This window comes from Hippocampus zosterae, chromosome 2, assembly GCF_025434085.1.
Source record: "Hippocampus zosterae strain Florida chromosome 2, ASM2543408v3, whole genome shotgun sequence".
Lineage (NCBI taxonomy): Eukaryota > Metazoa > Chordata > Actinopteri > Syngnathiformes > Syngnathidae > Hippocampus > Hippocampus zosterae.
The window spans coordinates 20019096-20037221 of record NC_067452.1 but is presented as its reverse complement, the minus strand read 5'-3'; the positions used below and the strand labels follow the sequence as shown (position 1 = coordinate 20037221).

Here is an 18126-nt window from a genome sequence, read left to right as displayed (position 1 = left end):
CGTCCAGACTTATTAGTACACACTGTGGCATTTTTCGCCGGACTGAGAGAAAATAATTTGAGAATACTGCAGAGATATGCTGTAAATATATTCAAATTAGGCTCGCTTAGTGATTGGCAATGTATAATGATCACTGGTGGGTTCAATAATCGCTACTGCAAGTTGTTAGTCATTGTTAGTCCATTCATATCTCTATATAGAAGTGCTTGGATGTTGCGGACTGTGGTCCAAGGAATTCTTTGAGAGTTTGTTTTAAATACCCAGCCACATGGAAAATAGGAGGGAACATTGATTGGGACACACTTCACCCTCACATTTTATGTCCACAGAGCCAGGACGGACGCTTAGAGGTGCGCGGTCACCACGGCAAATCAGTGCTGACAATCAACAGCGTGAGGCTTGCCGACCTGGGCCGCTTTGACTGCGAGGCACTCAGCAGGATCGGAGGGCATCAGAAGAGCATGTTTCTGGATATTGAGTGTAAGTGGCTTTTCGACATTCCATTATTTCCGGCGTGACTGTTTCCTGATTCAGACTGCAGTGCTCCTCCCATTGCATCTTTAACTGTCTCAAATATAAGCATACAGCTGCAAAAAGGAACATGTAATAACATGATGCTAGACCCACTGTGATCGACAAGAACAAGAACAATCTGCACGATTGTTAATCATGTTGTGTTCTTTCAATTCTTTCCAACAGTGTTGTTTTTGGGCAGCCTTTTTAGATTTAGTCTTAGTCTTTTGGGCAAAAATGTTTTTTAGTTTTACTCTAGTCACATTTTAGTCATTCCTACTCGTGATAGTTTTCATCTCCAAACTCCAAAACATTTTAGTCCAGTTTGAGTCCATTTTACTGTAGTTAAAAAAATACAAGGCTTCCAGTGAATAGCAAAGACTTTCTCATCTCCAAAGATTAGGTCTCACACACAGATAAATTGGTAACAGTGTTCATTACTCCACAATAAGCCAAGAACCAAAACATTTTCTGTGGCACTTGTGATGGCTATATTTCTGGGAACCAACCTGCTCAAGTGCAATGAACATACTCATCCCCAAAATAGGAGCAATGCATGGGTAACGCTAAAATGTGTGAAACAAACATGGCACTTAAGGCAAAATAAATGAACAAAATAAGAGCAACATTATAGCAACAGAAACTAGAGCAGACTCCTATCCCTACTGCAGATATGATGTAAAGTCCAATTCATCCTCAGTGCTGACAGTGTTGTTGATTTTACACTCAGCTCACAATAACATGAAACACCTGGGTGATATCAGAGACATAATTCACGCATTTCATCCCATCGTCCAACTAAATAGCAGAAAGTACTCCATAGCCTACTTATTTTATGATTCCTAAATGGGCCTTACAACACAACAAGCTAATCAACTGACGTTAGCCATGACGTTAGCTTTTTATGATAGCAATGCAATTTATCACAAGCCGGTTATCGACTAACATCGAATGCGAACAAATGTATACAGTTACAGTACGATATGTTAACAGAACTGGTTGCGACTTACCTGCGAAAGAATATGAGCATGGAGAGCCTTCAGATGCTGCTTGAGATTGGTAGTCTTGTTTCCACCACAATGCATTACGTTATTTATGTTGTACAGAAAGTGTGTCTATATATTTTTTCTTCGTTTCTGACCACCAAGCCCCTTTTTTGGCACTGTCGCCTTGGTGCCTCACTGAAAAGAGTGTCCTTCTGTATGACTACTGACCGCAGATGTGTTGTGTTGTCACGTTGTGTGCGTGTGGCCCTACGTGCCGGCCAGGTGGTAGGTGCGACCAAACAAAGATAGGTTGCAACAGCATTGCTGATATTTTTTGACAGACAGATTACATGCACAATAGGAAGAGACGTCATGCATTTTGAACATCACAAAAACCACACGCTCTGCACTGCCCGCAGGGGCCTCAAACTCTGCTCCTCGAGGGCCGCTTTCCTACTTGTTTTCCATCTCTCCCTGCTGCTACACACCTGATTCAAATGATCAGGGCCATTATCAGGCCTCCGCAGAGCTTGCTGATGAGCTTATCCCTCGAGGACCGGAGTTTGAGACCCCTGCGCTAAAGATTTCGGCAAGTCTCGTCTCATCAATAAAAACTCACATACGTCATGTCATATTTTTGTCATCAAATAGTCACGTTTAGATCGTAGTAAAAAAAAGGGGCGTTCACGAAATAATGTTGTCATCGCATTCCAACACTGTGTTTACTAGTGTGCCACTTTCGCAGCCTCCAGGAAGGTAAATTGCAGTGCATCGTCTACCCGACACCGACTGCACCCCTGCATCAAATGCGATTCCTCCATTTCACTTCTTGTTTGGAGGTCATTCGGGGTGGGCTATCCCCAACCTAATGAGCTCTGACGCCGAGATGTGAATATTGGCCTTTGAATGATTGGGTTCATTATTCGCACTGCTTGAATGAGAGCAGAGCACATGGGTATTTGTTGGTCGCGACGCCCTGACGCTCTCAGAAACGATGAAATAAAAAGCGAGGCAGATCGAGAGCAAATGAATTTACCGCATCCGATTGTCTCTCTCTTTGCTACCTACATTGCTCAGGAAAGAAGGCGTTGTCGGCGTCCTCATGTTGAACCACATTGCAAACACACGCGTTCCATGCATCATTAGACTTTAAGTTCTGTTGCATTGGCCTCAGCCGACAAGCGGCTCCAGCGCAAACTCAACTGAGGCAACCGCTGCCACCCGGACTAATGAATTCATTTACTAAGTCACTGCAGGCTGAGAGGGGACAGCATGTCCTCGCTGGTGACGGAGAAACAGGCATCAATCTTTCTAATGGAATCCTGCGAGCAAGAATAAAACCGCTATCATGCCTCTACTGAAAGGAACGTGCACAAAACTGCTTCTCCCATTTGCGGGAATTGAGTGCCTGCTTCCGTCCTTTATTTATTTATATATTTATCTATACAGTATTTATTCTCCTTGGAGACAGTTATGATGGAGATTTCCGCCATGAGTTTGAAGAGGCTCCACTCAGGGGTTCTTTTAATAATGCTCAGGAAGCTAAGTGAAATTCTTCTTTCGCTTTGATGGTTCAATCTGACCAATACCAACAACATGTTTTTGATCGTACAGCAGTGGTTACATACTCATTGAAACATAAATGAGGCTGACCTTCACACTGTCTGTGTTCTGCACAGACATCCCAAAGTTCTTGACCAACCACACTATCTACTATTCTTGGGAGGGGAACCCGGTGAACATCAGCTGTGATGTGATGTCCAACCCGCCTGCAACGTTGCTGTGGAGGAGGGAGCACTTCACCATCTCCGCAGACGGGACCGTCAACACGCGGGTGCACAACGGCATGGGAAAGTCTCTACTAGAGGTGTGACCAAAGAAGCATGAGCACACGGATGCACAACTTTTTCATTGTAGTTTCATGTTGGCTTTCTGTTTCCGTCAGCACCAAAATTCCCTTTCTTTCTTTTTTTTCAGGTAACTCCAATGTCCGACAGGGACTTTGGTCGTTACAACTGCACTGCCCGCAATAACATTGGCATTCGATACCAGGAATTCATTCTGGCCCAGGCAGGTGAGTGTGAGCCTCGGCCTCCAAATAAGTTCAGAATGTGCAAAGTTGGCCAGCCCACATATGAAACTTCACAGCTGTTTAAGTACTTTGCAACCCCCGTCTCGCTGATAATTGTAATGGCTCAATTTGCAATTACCATAAAGTTCCATGACCATTTCTATTCACAATATCCTAATCTCATACAAAGCCATTTCATTTGCCATTCCCTTCGCTATTTACCCAAGTGGACCCTAATTTACTGTAGTGCAGGCTAATACATGATTGTGCCTTCCAATTATCTTTAGTGCAGATTGAATCACCCGGGATAGCAGAAGTAATGAATAAAAGCTGACCTCACATGTGGTCTTGCAGCAAACAAGGTGCTCTGGAAGGCTACTAAGACATGATTACAACAGTTATGAGACAAGACAGGTTGATTATTCAAGACCATAAGATTTTGAGGTCGTGTCATTTCCAGATGTGCCATCCAATCCGTACTCGGTTCGCCTGTCAGCCATCTCCCAGCGTTTGGCTACCGTCACATTCATGAAGCCGGACTCCCATGGCGGCGTGCCCATCGGCTATTACCTGGTCCAGTACAAGGAGGTGGGCCCGCAGGACTGGAAGGATGTCAGATCACATAGTGTGCAGAGTGAGTATTCAGTGGAGCACTGAAACAAACAAAGTATGGAAAAGAGTATTAAGATGCCTATGCAGAGCACGTCATGAAAGAAAATGCAATGTTGTTCCCTCTATTCATCTCGTACACATGTCAACCTCGAGGCCTGGGGGCCACATCTGGCCCGCCACATCATTTTACATGGCCCGCAAAAACAAACCATATGCATCGACCTGTTTCTTGCTAAATTATTAAAACTACAAATTGTCTTCACTTTTAAAAATTTTGAAATATTCTAAGGTTTTTTTTTTTTTTTACCCAAACCCCTTTTTATATAAATTCATGCCTGTTTTTACTGGCTTCTGATTTCAAAACTGAAGTTATTTTCAGTGTGTTGTGTAGATGTTATATGAGGCTTTATTCAGCTAAGTATTCTCGTCCAGCTCCAAGCTGATTAACTGATTGAGCTGTGTTTTCCAAGATCTTTGTCCTTACTGTACTCACTTTCATCCTTTACAGTCAATTGCACAGCGTAATTCAAATAAATAACACCACAGCATAAAAGAGGACAAAAAGGTGATTTGAAGTCAAATTTAATGTTTCTTGTTTCGTTTTGTTTTTTAATAATTAAGGCTGAAAATACTTTTGTGCACTTACCTAATTAAAATCTAGCTTGTGGCACTTGAGAAACCCCTTTCACAGTTGATAATGCTAAAACATAATTGGATGGTTGGACTCTTTACATTGCAATGCTTATGTGCAAATTGAAGTCTGTGCTCAAACTAAACAAGCCTAGCACCGCTGCAAATTGCCGACTTTGTTACAGGGCTGAAGCAGTGCACAAGCTCCTATTACAGAGTATTTAATTTGCTCTGACTGACAAAACAACGTGGCGAGCTCATTACGTTGTTGGCTTTTCAGCGCAAGGAAGGTTATGTAAATGCATACGAGTGACAGACTGCACTCTGATATTCAGATGCTCTGTTTACACTCTACTTTTAATATGCAGTGCGTGCACAGGGGGAAGAGCAACAAATGAGCAGATATTGAGCAATTGAGTGAATCCGGATCAAGCTTGTGAATATTTATGAGCAGACTTGTTCTCTCCAACAAATGTTGTACGCTCATGTTTGTGGTAACCATGCAAGTGATGCTTCTCTGTCTCACCAGCAACGGTGGTGCTGACCGGCCTGGAGCCCAATACAACGTACGAAGTTCGAGTGGCGGCCGTCAATGGGAAGGGTCAGGGAGAGTTCAGTCACATGGAGACCTTCCAGACTTTACCCATCCGTAAGTCTCTCACTACCAAGATTTTTTTCACGTCGATGAGTCACAGAGTGCATCCAGAATCTGACCAGGGATCAACATTCAACGAAATTTGTCTTGATGGACTGCAGCTTCATTTTTAATTAATTTGTCAGTTTATGGTTTTTTAATTCACACTATTTGCCAAGCTAAAATTGCCTTCTGTGAATGCACACCAAAAATGATTGCACTGCATGGGGTCCTCATTTTAGGTGGTTCCAGACATATGACATTTCGGGGTTATGAATGACGCTAGTTAATGCAATTGATGACACAAGAATGCACGCAGATTGCAGCCAAACATACTGTTTTTAATTTAGTCAGCCTCGCGGTGATTTTCATACATATTGACTAACTTAAATGCTGCATGAGCATAAATTAGAGACTTAGCACATTCCAATTTATAAACAATTTGGGTTACAGGGGAGTTAGTACCCCTCTAAATTATTTTAAACTGTCATTATAACTTAGAAAAACAGCCATCATAGGGCCTCATCTTTCCGCCTCTACTTTGAAGAAGAGGATGCGTCATTTTGACTTTCGGTCCCCCTCCTCTGTCACCTTTGCGAGGTGGTGGTGGACCCAAAAAGCAGGCAAGAGGGAGGAGCAGGGTGCATTTGAAGAAGTGTATTGATAAAACACAGAAAACTAAATTCTAAACAAGCAAAGTCCAAAGTATCAAACAAAAACCATAACTGAAGCTCAAAACTAGCAATAACAGAAACATGACCAAAAACATGACCTAAACATGACACACAAACAAACATGACAGCAGCAAAGAGCAACAATGACCGGACCATGAGTGGTCAGGTGGGAGTCCTTTTATAGCCATAATTGCCTCACGACCAACAGGTGTGCAGCTGCAGGGAAAAGCTCCACAGTGCCACCTGTTGGTCACAAACCGAAACATGACACTCTCCCTGTGAGTCCCTCAGGAGAACCGAGCCCACCGGCAGTCCACGGGCAGAGAGGACTGGGGAAAGCCTATAAACTGGGGCTGGTCAAGCAGGATGACGGAGGGATGCCTATTGTGGAATACATAGTCAAATACAAGACAGTGAGTGACAGCATATTTTCTCCATCATTTACACAAATTTCCATCGATTTGACTTCATATCGGTAGGTCTTTGTTCCATTCCAGGAAAAAGAGGAGCAATGGATGACCAAACTCGTTCCGGGCTCCAATGACTTTGCGACTCTGCAGCCGCTGCAGTGGAACACGCGATACGAAGTAGAGATTACAGCCCGCAATGTTAAGGGCCTGTCAGAGCCCACCTTCTACCAGTTCTTTATGCCACAAAAGCCTGAGATCACAGGTAAAAGCCCTGAAATGTCGTAGACTAGCTCTCAAAATCCATGTTCGCTATTTGTTTACCAATTAACCAGTGAGTCAAGACAAATATCCAAACATCCAATTTCCAAATTACACTTCATAGTCCAAAAAATGAAAAATCCTATTCGATCGTTATGTAAATTGTATTTTACAAGCCTTATATTTACTTTTTTGAAAACATTCGGAGCATATAGTGACGCGCTAACAGAGCCACGTCAACCTCCAGAAAGGTAATTTTTAGTTTAGGAAAACTTACTTTACCCCCAAGGAAGTGAGGTGTTCTTTCTGTCCATCATGTTAAATCCATCTCCTTCTTACACTGGAGCAGCTCCGAGCTAGCGCGAAGCTAGCCTGGGTTTTTTCATCTCCAGTATGGCGTCAACGTTTGCAAATTCCCTTGCTAGGATGACATGAGAGGTCAACGGCGAGTAAACAAAGGTTTTAATAGACTGCCTTGCTGGGCTTTATTGCTAGCTTGCTTAGCAGTTGATTTTAATGCTCATTTGCACACAGCACATTTTCACACATAACATGCTCTCTCCACATACTTACTAGTTCTGTGGTTTCCTGTGATCTGGGGCAGCCATGATGAGAGAAGGAGGGAAGACTTTGGAGGGCTAAAGAGAGGGAAGGGAGAAATTAAACTGTCGACTAAACTATGGACCGGTTAGCGTTGTTGTTTTGGTTAGGCCAACAGTAATCCTTTTTGTTCTCATATTAGAATTTGTTGCTCGTTTGCCGCTTGGCCGGATTCATTCTGTAACGCTACAATACATCACACATACTCCGACGTGAGTGTTGCCACCCAAACATTGCTCTGTGCAGTGGTTCTGAACGTTGTGAGAGATACCAAACCCAACCATTTCATATGCACATTCACCAAACCCTTACTGAAAAATAAAATCGCATTCAAGAAGTGTTCCTCCAGTTTAGCCGGTGTGAGACTAGAGTTGCTCAACTTGGCATGACAAATCATGCAACTAGGACGCTGAGTCCTATCCCGTTCTGTGATGTATGTTGTAGATATTCGTCTGACTACCGGTACTTTCTTTATTTTGCTCGACATAGTTGGCATATATTAAAACATTCTTTTAAAAAAAAGAAAAATCACATGAGGTATGATCACGACTGTCACATGTCGACTGAGCGAACTAAATTTCCCGCAGCACTGATTGGACAAGCAATGTAATGTGATCGTCTGCAGCTAGTGATGACCTAGCGGGCGGGTCATAACTAATTTATGTTGAGTCGGGTGTATCTTAACCTCCATGGCAGAGGCTCTGTCGAACCCCTGTTATCGATTCAACGAACCCCTGGCGTTTGATCCAACCCAGGTTAAGAACCACTGCTCTGTGGCAATATACACAACGATATGCTATGACTCATTCTGACTCAAATCTGAAAATCAGCATTCATTTTTAAACGCCAACACGCTTCTCTCTACGAGTCCCCACCGATGCAGCCCTAGTGTTTTGACTTGCGGGTGAGAAACTTGTGTGTGGCCTTGACCTTTACAACAAATAAAACTGGATGTGTCGAAAAAATTATCATTCCCAAGTCCTCCGGCTAGTTTGGAGCCACACGCATACAAATGCGCACAAGTATGCAGAAATGCAGACAGATGCTTTGATGTGTGCGCCATGTGGTGCTTTGAAGTATATCATGCTCTTGCTCTCTCTCACCCCAGTGGCAGAAATATATATTGTTGAAATAAAAATGTAATTCCACCACCAACAAAAACCCTCCCAGAGGAGTCCTGCTTTTCCTCCTGGAGTCTATTTGTGATGGCATGGAATATATCCAGCCAATGTTTTCTGTTCCAGCTAAATGGCCAGCAAGCATGTGCGCTGCCTCACCGGCAGATTGGAAGACCTGGGAAGCTTTGGGCTTAAGGCGGGTCTTTGATTGACTGTCCTCTCTTGTTATGTGCATCGTGGGAACGGGCTCGGGAGCGAAGCAAAGATGTCAAGGAGGAGAGTGGGAGATTTCTCTAAATGTGAACATTAGACAAACAGTAAACCTGGGTGAAGGTTTGTGCTAAGAAGGCAAGAAAACTACTTAAAACAGGTGGGGACCAGTCTTCCCTCCTTCATGATCAGAACCACTGGTTACATTCCGTTGAAAGCCTTAAAGTAAATTAAATTCTTATTGCAGAAGCGTACTCTCATCCTGAAAGTTGTAGCAACGGTTCACCAGGAAGAAAATCTAAATCAACATCCTATTTGGATGTAGCAGCTGTAATGCACAGCCATGTTAACAATGAAACGACACACTTCTCAAAGTTGACGCTCGACACTCGTCAACATAACACGACGATACACAGCGACGATTAACCCATTTTACACATAACTTTGATTCGACAATGAAATATCAAATACTGAAAGCATATCACAATAGTTTAAGCCTGCTTTGCAAGTTTAACCCACGCGGAAAACAGGTCGACACACCAAATGGGCATCACACTTGACAGTCAGAAGTTGGGGAAAAAAGTAAAAGGTATGTGATGATTGAAGAAAGTGAAGAAAAAGTCAAAAGTATAGTTTTGCTCTGAGATAAAAGTGACCTGACCTACAGATCTTTGGAGGAAAAAGCTGTCACTCTGCTTTTGTTAGATATTTGCTTATCTTTCCATACTACTAGTGAGTGTCAGAGTCACACGGTCTGGAGTTCTGAAGGCCAATGTGGAAGTTGTCAGTACTCCGTAAAATTGTTCATTCAGGAGTGGTTGTGTAAGAAGTTGATGATTAATTCAAAGTGCTCATTAAAGGTGGGGTTAAAAAAAAGCAAACCAGATATTTGCACTTTCATAGCATTTGAGTGCACTTCAGTTGCATCGGGGCTCGCTGAATCCCGCTTAAATCTTGTCCAAAAGGAGATTGTCCCTCTGTTAATGATCCTTTTAAAAGCTCTCAGGGCAACTTTGATTTCCGCAGAATGTCCCAACATTTACAGAGAATCCTCTTTCACATCCTCAAACACTTCTGTTTTATCCCTCTGAAGATTAGCATCCGCTGCCTCCCTGATCAATTGATGGCCATTCGGTCATCGTTAATGGACTCGCTTCCTTACAGTCACCGTCAATCGGTGGCGAGGCAAAATGAGTCTGCGTTGTCAGGGTTGGACAGGTATGGATTTGTTTGGATACCGAGGAATAGACAGACACGGCAATGGGCGTCATATTTCAGAAAGTAATCAGGAGTCTTAGTCAGATTGAGGGTTAATAGAGCATGGAAATAAAAATTAATGTGCATGGTGTTTTAGGAATTAGATCATGTGTGAAAATCACTCACAACCGATTAGTTAGGCTGGGGATTCTCAGGAGAAACATCAATGAATAACAGTGGACTAATGCCCTCATGCCACAGACGTTGGCATTCGTTTTGCCTGCCACAGTTGAACATGTAATCAAATAGCAGTTAAAAAGCCACATGAGCACCATCCACTTCTGTGTTGCTTAGCAACTATAATCAGAGTTAAGTAATTAATAGTTAAGTGACTTAGACCCAACTGATGAGGATTTTGCTGCTGATAACATTTTTCCTTGCATTTGTACACATTCACACATGATTAAAACACGCCGTGAAAGAAATGCAATGTAGTGCTTCGAGCGTTTAGAATCCACAAAAGATTTCTCTGGTTTGACCCAAGACTTGCAAAACACATCCCAAAGTATTCAAGCACCGCCGGCACTTGTTCACCCTGACCTGTGGGTCACTGTGTAGCCCAAAACATCCTCCTACAGGAATGAACTTTACATCGAATTGTGTACACATCGCCACTCAGTGCAATTCCAGCTAGGAATGTGAATTCAGAATGCAGTGTAAAATGTATGTCCAGCCACATGCGGTTGTTAATGTTTTAATAGATTTTTTCATTCAAAGGGCAATTAACAGTTTCATTTGAGCTAACCTCATTTTCACACCATGATTATTTCCTTGGGGGCTTTTATGGTAAATACAAGTGTGTTTTAATAATTTAGGATATCATGGAAACCGTTTTTGTTTTGTTTTTGGTTGTTCGATAAAAAACAGTGAAGCCCATTTATTGAATATGAAGAAAGATTATATGTGAGTCCAGGGCTGTTGTGACTCTCTGCCTGCCCTTTGTTTGGCAACATGTGACCGCCTGGCTCTATTTGACTGATGAAAGGGAGTCAAGTGCTCATATTGGACTGGTGTCACAGACTCGTGTGACGGGAGTTCTATCTGATAAACCACAACTAATAGATCACGCGAGTAATAAATGATAAAAGTAAAAGTACAGTGCATAATGTATCATAATGTAAAAGCAGTGTTTTCAAGAATCCCAAAGAAAAAGCCAAAAGTATGTTGCTGTAAAACGCTTCTCCAACTTGTTTCGAATGTGGGCTGCGTGAAATTATTAGTTTTAGTTTCAGTTTATTAGCACGCCACCGCGGTGATTGGACAAGCTGCCTTGTCCTTCAACCAGACCCTCTCTCACCAGGCTTCCCAGCCAGTCAATCAATCAATCAAACTTTATTTCTATAGCACTTTTCATCCCAAAATATGCAACCCAAAGTGCTTTACGCGAGTTAAAACACCATGTCAAGGAGTCCGTAGGCGCCAGGACTGGAAAGTAGACAGACATTGGCCGCATGCCGTCGACAAGGATCCCCCGGTGTAGGAACACACCAAGGACCTGTATACACAGCAGTCAGGGACCCCACGGGACAAGACCATGATCCACAGCAGCTCCCGCCGCAGAGGGCTTCATCTGAGGAAACAGAGAAAAAATATATATAATAGTATGACTGAACAACAATTTAAAAACCGAGCGGCACGAGATCGAGATTGTCAACTGCTGACCTCTTGCGCCATCTCACAGTGCCTTGTCTGTGTGCGACCAGAATCCCTCTTCAACGGCCTGAGCCTCTGGGCTGTGGTGGGCCTTGGCCTCGGAGCACTTCTCCTGCTGCTTGTCCTGGTGGATGTCAGCTGCTTCTTCCTGCGGCACTGCGGCCTGCTGATGTGCATCACGCGCACACTGTGCGGCAAAAAGACAGTCACCGGTGGCAAAGGCAAAGAAATGGAGGAGGGCAAGGCCGCCTACCTGTGAGTGTATTTTTGTTTCTCACAGGGTGGCGACTCAGGGTTGTATCAATGTCAACAAGTCATTCATGCTTGCAGAGGGAGCATCTGCTGTGGGTGTCACGGCCTTTGGGTCACGACCTAAACTTTAGGTTATTTTTTTGTTTGTTTTTTTTTATTCAAATGAGCACACGTCTTGAGTGACCTGCTTTAAAAAGTGAAACCAATGAAATCCTTCTGTGAAGCGCTCAACTTTTCAAAACAATCTGGCTAGCCGGTGAAATTTAATTGTTTTGTACAAACTCTATTTTTGAGGCAATGAGAAAAGAAGCCTTCTTTTTGCCGTCTAGGTGCACCTACAACAGCCGCCCGACCACCTTTTCAACCACAGTATGTCTCTGATAATGTCTTTTTCACCCACATCTCATCGTGTGCGTGTATGGGTGCGTGCATTTCCAGTTTGCATGTACATGTTCACATCGGTCGCTCATCAAGCAGTCTGTTTGATCATTTGACTCCACCGCAATCGATTTCTTCAGCGTTCATTATTCAAATACGGGCCTAATTGTGCATGTTTCAAAAAGGCTGACTTTCATGCTGCTTTTATACATGTCATTCACTTTCTCGTGTAATGAACAAGAAACTACTGTACATTGCTACAGTGCCTTTATGGGCGATTTAGTTTGCAATCGTGCGTCATGTGAAAAAGTCAGATCAGTCACAGTGTAAAAAGTAGTTGTGTCCTGTCGTATTTATGTGCAACATCGAACTTGATTGAGGAATGCCACTCCGCTGACAGATCCTATATTTGCATCACTAATGAATCAATGTGGACAAAGCACGAACCAAAGAAGCATACGAGAGGTTACGCCGCCCATCCAATCGGCGTGCGTATGAGCTAATGAAACATGAAATTGCTTCCACTGTGCAGCAATGTTAATATCCTCCAATCAAGCGCTGAGGAACTCCCTGAGGCCGACTGGCAATTGTGCTTATTCGACCCCCCGCCGCCGCCGCCGCCACCACCACCACCACCACCACCACCACCACAACTCCTATAATGTCACTTTTCTTGTTTCAAGGAAGTTTGTGACACGCATGAATAAGAATGTTTTTGGAGAATGTGAACATATGATGAAACATTGGCCCATTTCATTAGGTACGATCTAATGAGTGCCAGTACTTTGTTGTGGATGCATCAATTCTGCTTTCACAACGGTAACACTCAGTTATGATGGACACTGCCAGGCAAATGTTTCTTTACAAATGTTTTCTTTATTTGGTTGTAGTTTCAACTGGTGTAGAACTGAATGCACCATATTGAAAGTTACGCCCAATATGGACTCACTCACAGGGGGGCACAGCTAGTCATTTCGGGGAGCTCCAAGCCAAAACCAGGCACGGGCTTCTTCACCGGTGTGTGTTCTGCATAGAGCAAACGTTATATTTCATTTCAGCACAAATGTCTTTAGAAATGGGTAGTAGAATACTCACAAACCTGAGTAGAAAGCTAAAGCTTGCTGCTGCGAAAATGATATTTGCTTTTATGTATAGTTTGAAGAGATGGAAAGGCGAGGCAGCTTTATTTACAAGAGTACATTTCATACACAGGCACTCAATGAGCTTCACAACAACATTTAAAGACAGACAAATTCAAGAATTTTAATAGCAAGGTAGAGAAATAAAAAGTAGAAAAGAAAATCTCAAAGAACTTACAGAGCAAGGGCATGATTTTGGGCAAATAGTTTATAGAAATGCTCAAGCAGACCTCAATCATACTTATGGGGTGGGTGAAGGCTTCATTGTTTTGAACCTGGACTTAAAAGCATTTCCCCTTGGGGATAACTTCTGGTCTGTTGAAGGCTCATTCCTTTTGTGTGCAGCATAACAGCTCAATGCTGCTTCACCATGTTTGCTTTGAACTTTGGGCACCACTGATTGACCCGAGTCTGCTGACCCCAGAATCTTACACGGGGTTTATATTCCAGGAGTATTTCTTTCATGCATTCAGGACCTAAGTCACTGAGCGATTCATTGACCATTGCAGAATTTTAAAATCCATCCGACAGCAGACTGAGAGCCGGTGTTATGTGTTTCGGACAAGAGTGATATGTTCTGACTTCTTTGTTCTGGTTACAACGCGAGCTGTAGCGTTTGATGCTCTCCTGCCTGAGGGTGTCCAATAAAGAAAACGGTTCCAATAATCAAGTCTACTTGAGAAAAAAGCATGGTTACTCTTCTCTTGTTATGCTTGGAGCATCGCACCCTACAGTCTGTATACGTTTTTCAGCTGGTAATAGCCTGTTTTAGTGTTTCATTTGATCTGACTGCTAAAAGGCAGAGCCGAATCAATCAGCACGTCAAGGTTTCAGACTTGGTCTTTAGTCTTCCAAAACAGTGACTCGAAAGTGTTTCCAAAGAGCAATCCTCTTTACTTTATTGACAAAAACAATTACCTGAGTTTTGTTTGGGTCGAATCGAAGAACATTTTAGTTTCATTCCGTTAGTACCGGTAATTAGTTTTAGACAGTGACACAGTACCTTAACTGACCTGTTGTCACTTGGGTACAAGGTTGACAGGTGTAGCTACATATCATCTGGTTAGCCATGATAGCCAACATTGGCGTGTTGAAGAATTTAACCTAAGGCTAGCATATACAGGCTAACTAATAAAGGGTTCATTGACTAGCCCATGAGGAATCCCGCATGGACATAGCCATTCGATCAGATTTAAAACTTTTTAAAAATTAAAAAGCCAGGAAATAAATCCTTTCCTTCAAGAGGGACCTGAACCATTTCAGGACTCTTCCAGGTTGTCGAAGGTTCTTGAGCCCACTTATCCAAATTGTTGTGCACATGGATGTTAAAGTCTCCTGTTATGACCCATAGGTAATGACAGCATAATTTATTTTTTGCCGATGTGTTCATGAAACAATGACACAGCAGCGTCATTGAACTGTTGTCATTTGGGGACATCGAGAGATACAACTGCACATTATCTGCAAAGCCATGCTGACTGACAGTCCATTTAGGATTCTGTCTGTCCGAGCAGAAGAATGAATGTAAACATTTCACATGCGCTTCCATCACTGCTGTGTTCTCATTTCAATGAAGTGAGCCTCCTCCGGCCGTTTTCCATCGATTCCTGTCTGTGACTCATGCGACCACGCGTCTCATGAACATCCTCCTTGCCTGCGCAAATCATTTCGGTCTTCCCATCACACTCTTTGCTGTGGTTTATGCTCACTGGCCCTTCTGTCACCTGCACGCTGTGCTCTCAACTTGCAGGAAACTGCCGCTGAAGGAAGAAAATGGCAGAGAGTCTCTCAAGCCGGATACGATTGAAATCAAATTGCAGGGCGACCACAGCATCCACGCGAAGCCGGAAGACAGCAAAGCGTGAAAGGGGGCTCCCTCTTTTGTGCCCACAAGAAAATTTGGATCACGAGACCAAAACCTAGAGAACCTACAGCAATGGAGCATAGTGGAGAGAAATATGTGTGAGAGGCATGTGTAAATAGAAATACTAGATTGAAGCGTGGGTGCTGACATGACATCAGTGAAAAATGATTGTATATTTCTTGTTTTGTTGTGTCTGGTTAGGATTCACATGATGCTTTTTTTAAGAGTCCCCCTCACAATCCAGCGCCATCCCAGAAAGTGTTTCGTATCCAAAGAAACCACAGTTGAGTCATAACCACCCCCCCATCACCTCACCGTCACACTCGGGGGCGATTCTAAAACACAAAATCACACTACTAACACGCATATCCCGGTATCCTGATGATGTCAACCTCTTCATTTGCCTGTCTTAACCAGGCCAGGCCAGGCGAGCTTATTAGCTTCAATAAGAAACGTTAAATCTATTTTCTACAGAACAGTCCTCAAAAAGGGTAAAGTGTTGTTAAATTGTGTTGCCAGAGGGGGGTGGGGGGGTGGAGAAGCATCTCAATGGCATTAAAAAAAAAGGACAAAAAAAATAATATTGTAGTAGCATACAGGTATGTGCGTTGAGTTTATTGTTTTAACAAAGTCTTTTATAAAGTATTGACAATGAGTTTTGCTGCCACTGTTGTCATCTCTTGTCATCTCTCATCATACAACTGGATGTTTTTTTTCTTTTTTTTTTCTTTTTATGTCTGTCTCCTCCTGTGAACTTAAACTGTGAATGTTTTGATCGATCAAAGCTATTTGTTGGAAGAACTGAAAGGCAGGGAACCTCAGAATGGAGACACAAGTCAACATTTACTTTGATGTCTTTGCGCCCTGCGCCTCAATGTCTCCTTAGTATTTTTCCTTTGCCGGTCTGCTCGCTGACATTGTCATGTGTTGTACATAAGTGAGAAAAAAATATTTTGCAGAGTTTTTATGTAAATACACCATAAAGGATGTGACTTTTTTTTTCAAAAGGCAGATTCTTATTTTTGTCATGTTGTATTTAGTCCAAAGCTTGGTGCTCATTCCACTTTGATTGTCAAGTCAAATCAGCAGCCGAAAGAAAATTTAAAATGAAGAAGTAATTACACCTGTTCCCTCCTGTAGTGTCAGTCCACACTTCTAGACCACATCTGTATTTCTTTGGGAGCTGAATGTTTTTGCGCTGCTGTGAACTGTGCAAAATGGACTAAACAATGACGAGCACAACTGCACACTGATGGGGTTCATGCTGACATATGTGGTGTGTCGGAAAAGATTCCAGGACTGGTGTCACAAAAACATTCCAAATTCAAGCTACAAATTTTCCTTTGAAAATTTGAAATGCACCTTCCCAGCCTTGTCTCTTATTCATTCATGTACTCATGGAAAGATCCTTCCAGGATCCTCAGTAGTGCCGTCATCACAGTCATCTTCGTCCTCAAGCATCTTGATGACCACATGGAGAACGTGGGCGGGGGGGTTGCAAGGTCAGATTGAAGAAACTGTCAGATGCTCAGAGTATTGTTAGCAGCCGTGTGGTCAGACCGAAGCAGTCATTAGTTGTCTGGCCTTGAAGAAAACACAGCAGGATCTCTTTGTGGACATGCTGTTGATCGTCTGGACTACATTGAAAGATGAAACTTGTACTTTGGGTTTGGACATCGCTTTTGTGACACTAGTCCTAGACCTTTTCTGCCACACCCCATACAGCTCAATGCAATTATTATAAACTGTGTTTTGTACGCGCGAAAGCAGATGAATAATCTCCATGTACTGGGTTGTATGATTGTCGATTGCATCTGCATGCCCTTCGGAGCACTCCCAATTTCAAAACTAAATTGAGCTTAATCTTTGGCAACTGATTCTGTTTTGTTGTGGGGGGGGGTTGTTTTTTTTCTTTGCTGTATTTTTGATTTGATGCAGTGTGAGATGACCATGGCCTCCCATGAATGTGACTCGTTGAATATGCATTCATGGACAGTAATTCACTTCCCCAGGCTGCAGCGCTTAAGCGACTGCTAGCACAGCCCCTGCCGCTACTCTCCACTCCACCCCCCCCCCCCTGTTTTTTTTTTTTATTATTTAATGTCTGAACTTGGTTTCTCACAGAAAGCCAATGCACCTGAATAGTAAGAATGGTCCATGTCGTGGTTCCTCTGCCTATCACGCTGACTGTAAATGCGAGTGAACAGTGCCTAGCTGGCGTTACAATTTGTACGTGTTCTTTTTGTATTTGACGTCGGAAAGTTACTCTTCATTCCTCCTGTGACCGGTCCACCATGTCCTCTTCTGTCGAGGGCGGGGAGGGTGTTCATTGGGTGCGTGTGATCTCAGTGTACAGTGCGTGTCCTCTTTGTTCCCAAATCTTTTGCACCCTTTTGGACCTTCCCTGCTGAGTTTTGTGCTTTTGTGCAGGAAGTGGGAATATTGATGTCTCTCTCTATGTACCTGTGCAACACTTGTGTCATTTGCAGCTGTAAATAAACATGTCCTGGTAGAAGAGACCACGTTTTGAGATGTGACTCTTTCTCTCGGGTGTTTCAAGGACAATAGCATGGAAGCTGACACGGCAACACGCAACACAGCCCTTGCCTTTTTCTTCTCTTTTTTTTCTTCTTTTTTTAAACCGGCCAGCAGACAATTGTGTGGCTCTCTTCGCCGGAGGGCAAAGTGCTATTTTCATCAGGTTCATTCCCAAGCAACCATTATTTCAAACAGAAGCTGTGTTGCATCTAAATTGATCCTACCCGCCTGGATGACAAATCCAAGTGAAGCCTGAGTGCCAAGTGAAATGAAATGGAAAGGAAGTGAAATGGAGCTATTTGACACTATTTTAATGGTGTTCTTTGTGT

The 18126-nt window shown here is 43.0% G+C and overlaps 1 protein-coding gene across 5 annotated transcripts in view; it reads left to right on the top strand.

Annotated features, from left to right (window-relative positions):
• Nucleotides 1-17781, top strand: part of LOC127595426 (neural cell adhesion molecule 2-like) — a 188390-nt gene extending 170609 nt beyond the window's left edge. For 2 of the 5 annotated variants that reach the window (XM_052056913.1, XM_052056916.1), the window contains exons 9-17: nucleotides 330-480; nucleotides 3179-3366; nucleotides 3477-3573; nucleotides 4031-4204; nucleotides 5342-5461; nucleotides 6412-6533; nucleotides 6600-6792; nucleotides 11677-11881; nucleotides 15146-17781. In XM_052056913.1, coding sequence (XP_051912873.1) covers nucleotides 330-480; nucleotides 3179-3366; nucleotides 3477-3573; nucleotides 4031-4204; nucleotides 5342-5461; nucleotides 6412-6533; nucleotides 6600-6792; nucleotides 11677-11881; nucleotides 15146-15260 — 1365 coding nt within the window. In that variant the 3' untranslated portion in view covers nucleotides 15261-17781. Of the gene's footprint in view, nucleotides 1-329; nucleotides 481-3178; nucleotides 3367-3476; nucleotides 3574-4030; nucleotides 4205-5341; nucleotides 5462-6411; nucleotides 6534-6599; nucleotides 6793-11676; nucleotides 11882-12207; nucleotides 12248-15145 lie in introns of all 5 variants that reach the window. The other 3 variants (XM_052056915.1, XM_052056914.1, XM_052056918.1) reach the window with 3 other exon arrangements.
• The last annotated feature ends 345 nt before the right edge of the window (nucleotides 17782-18126 follow it).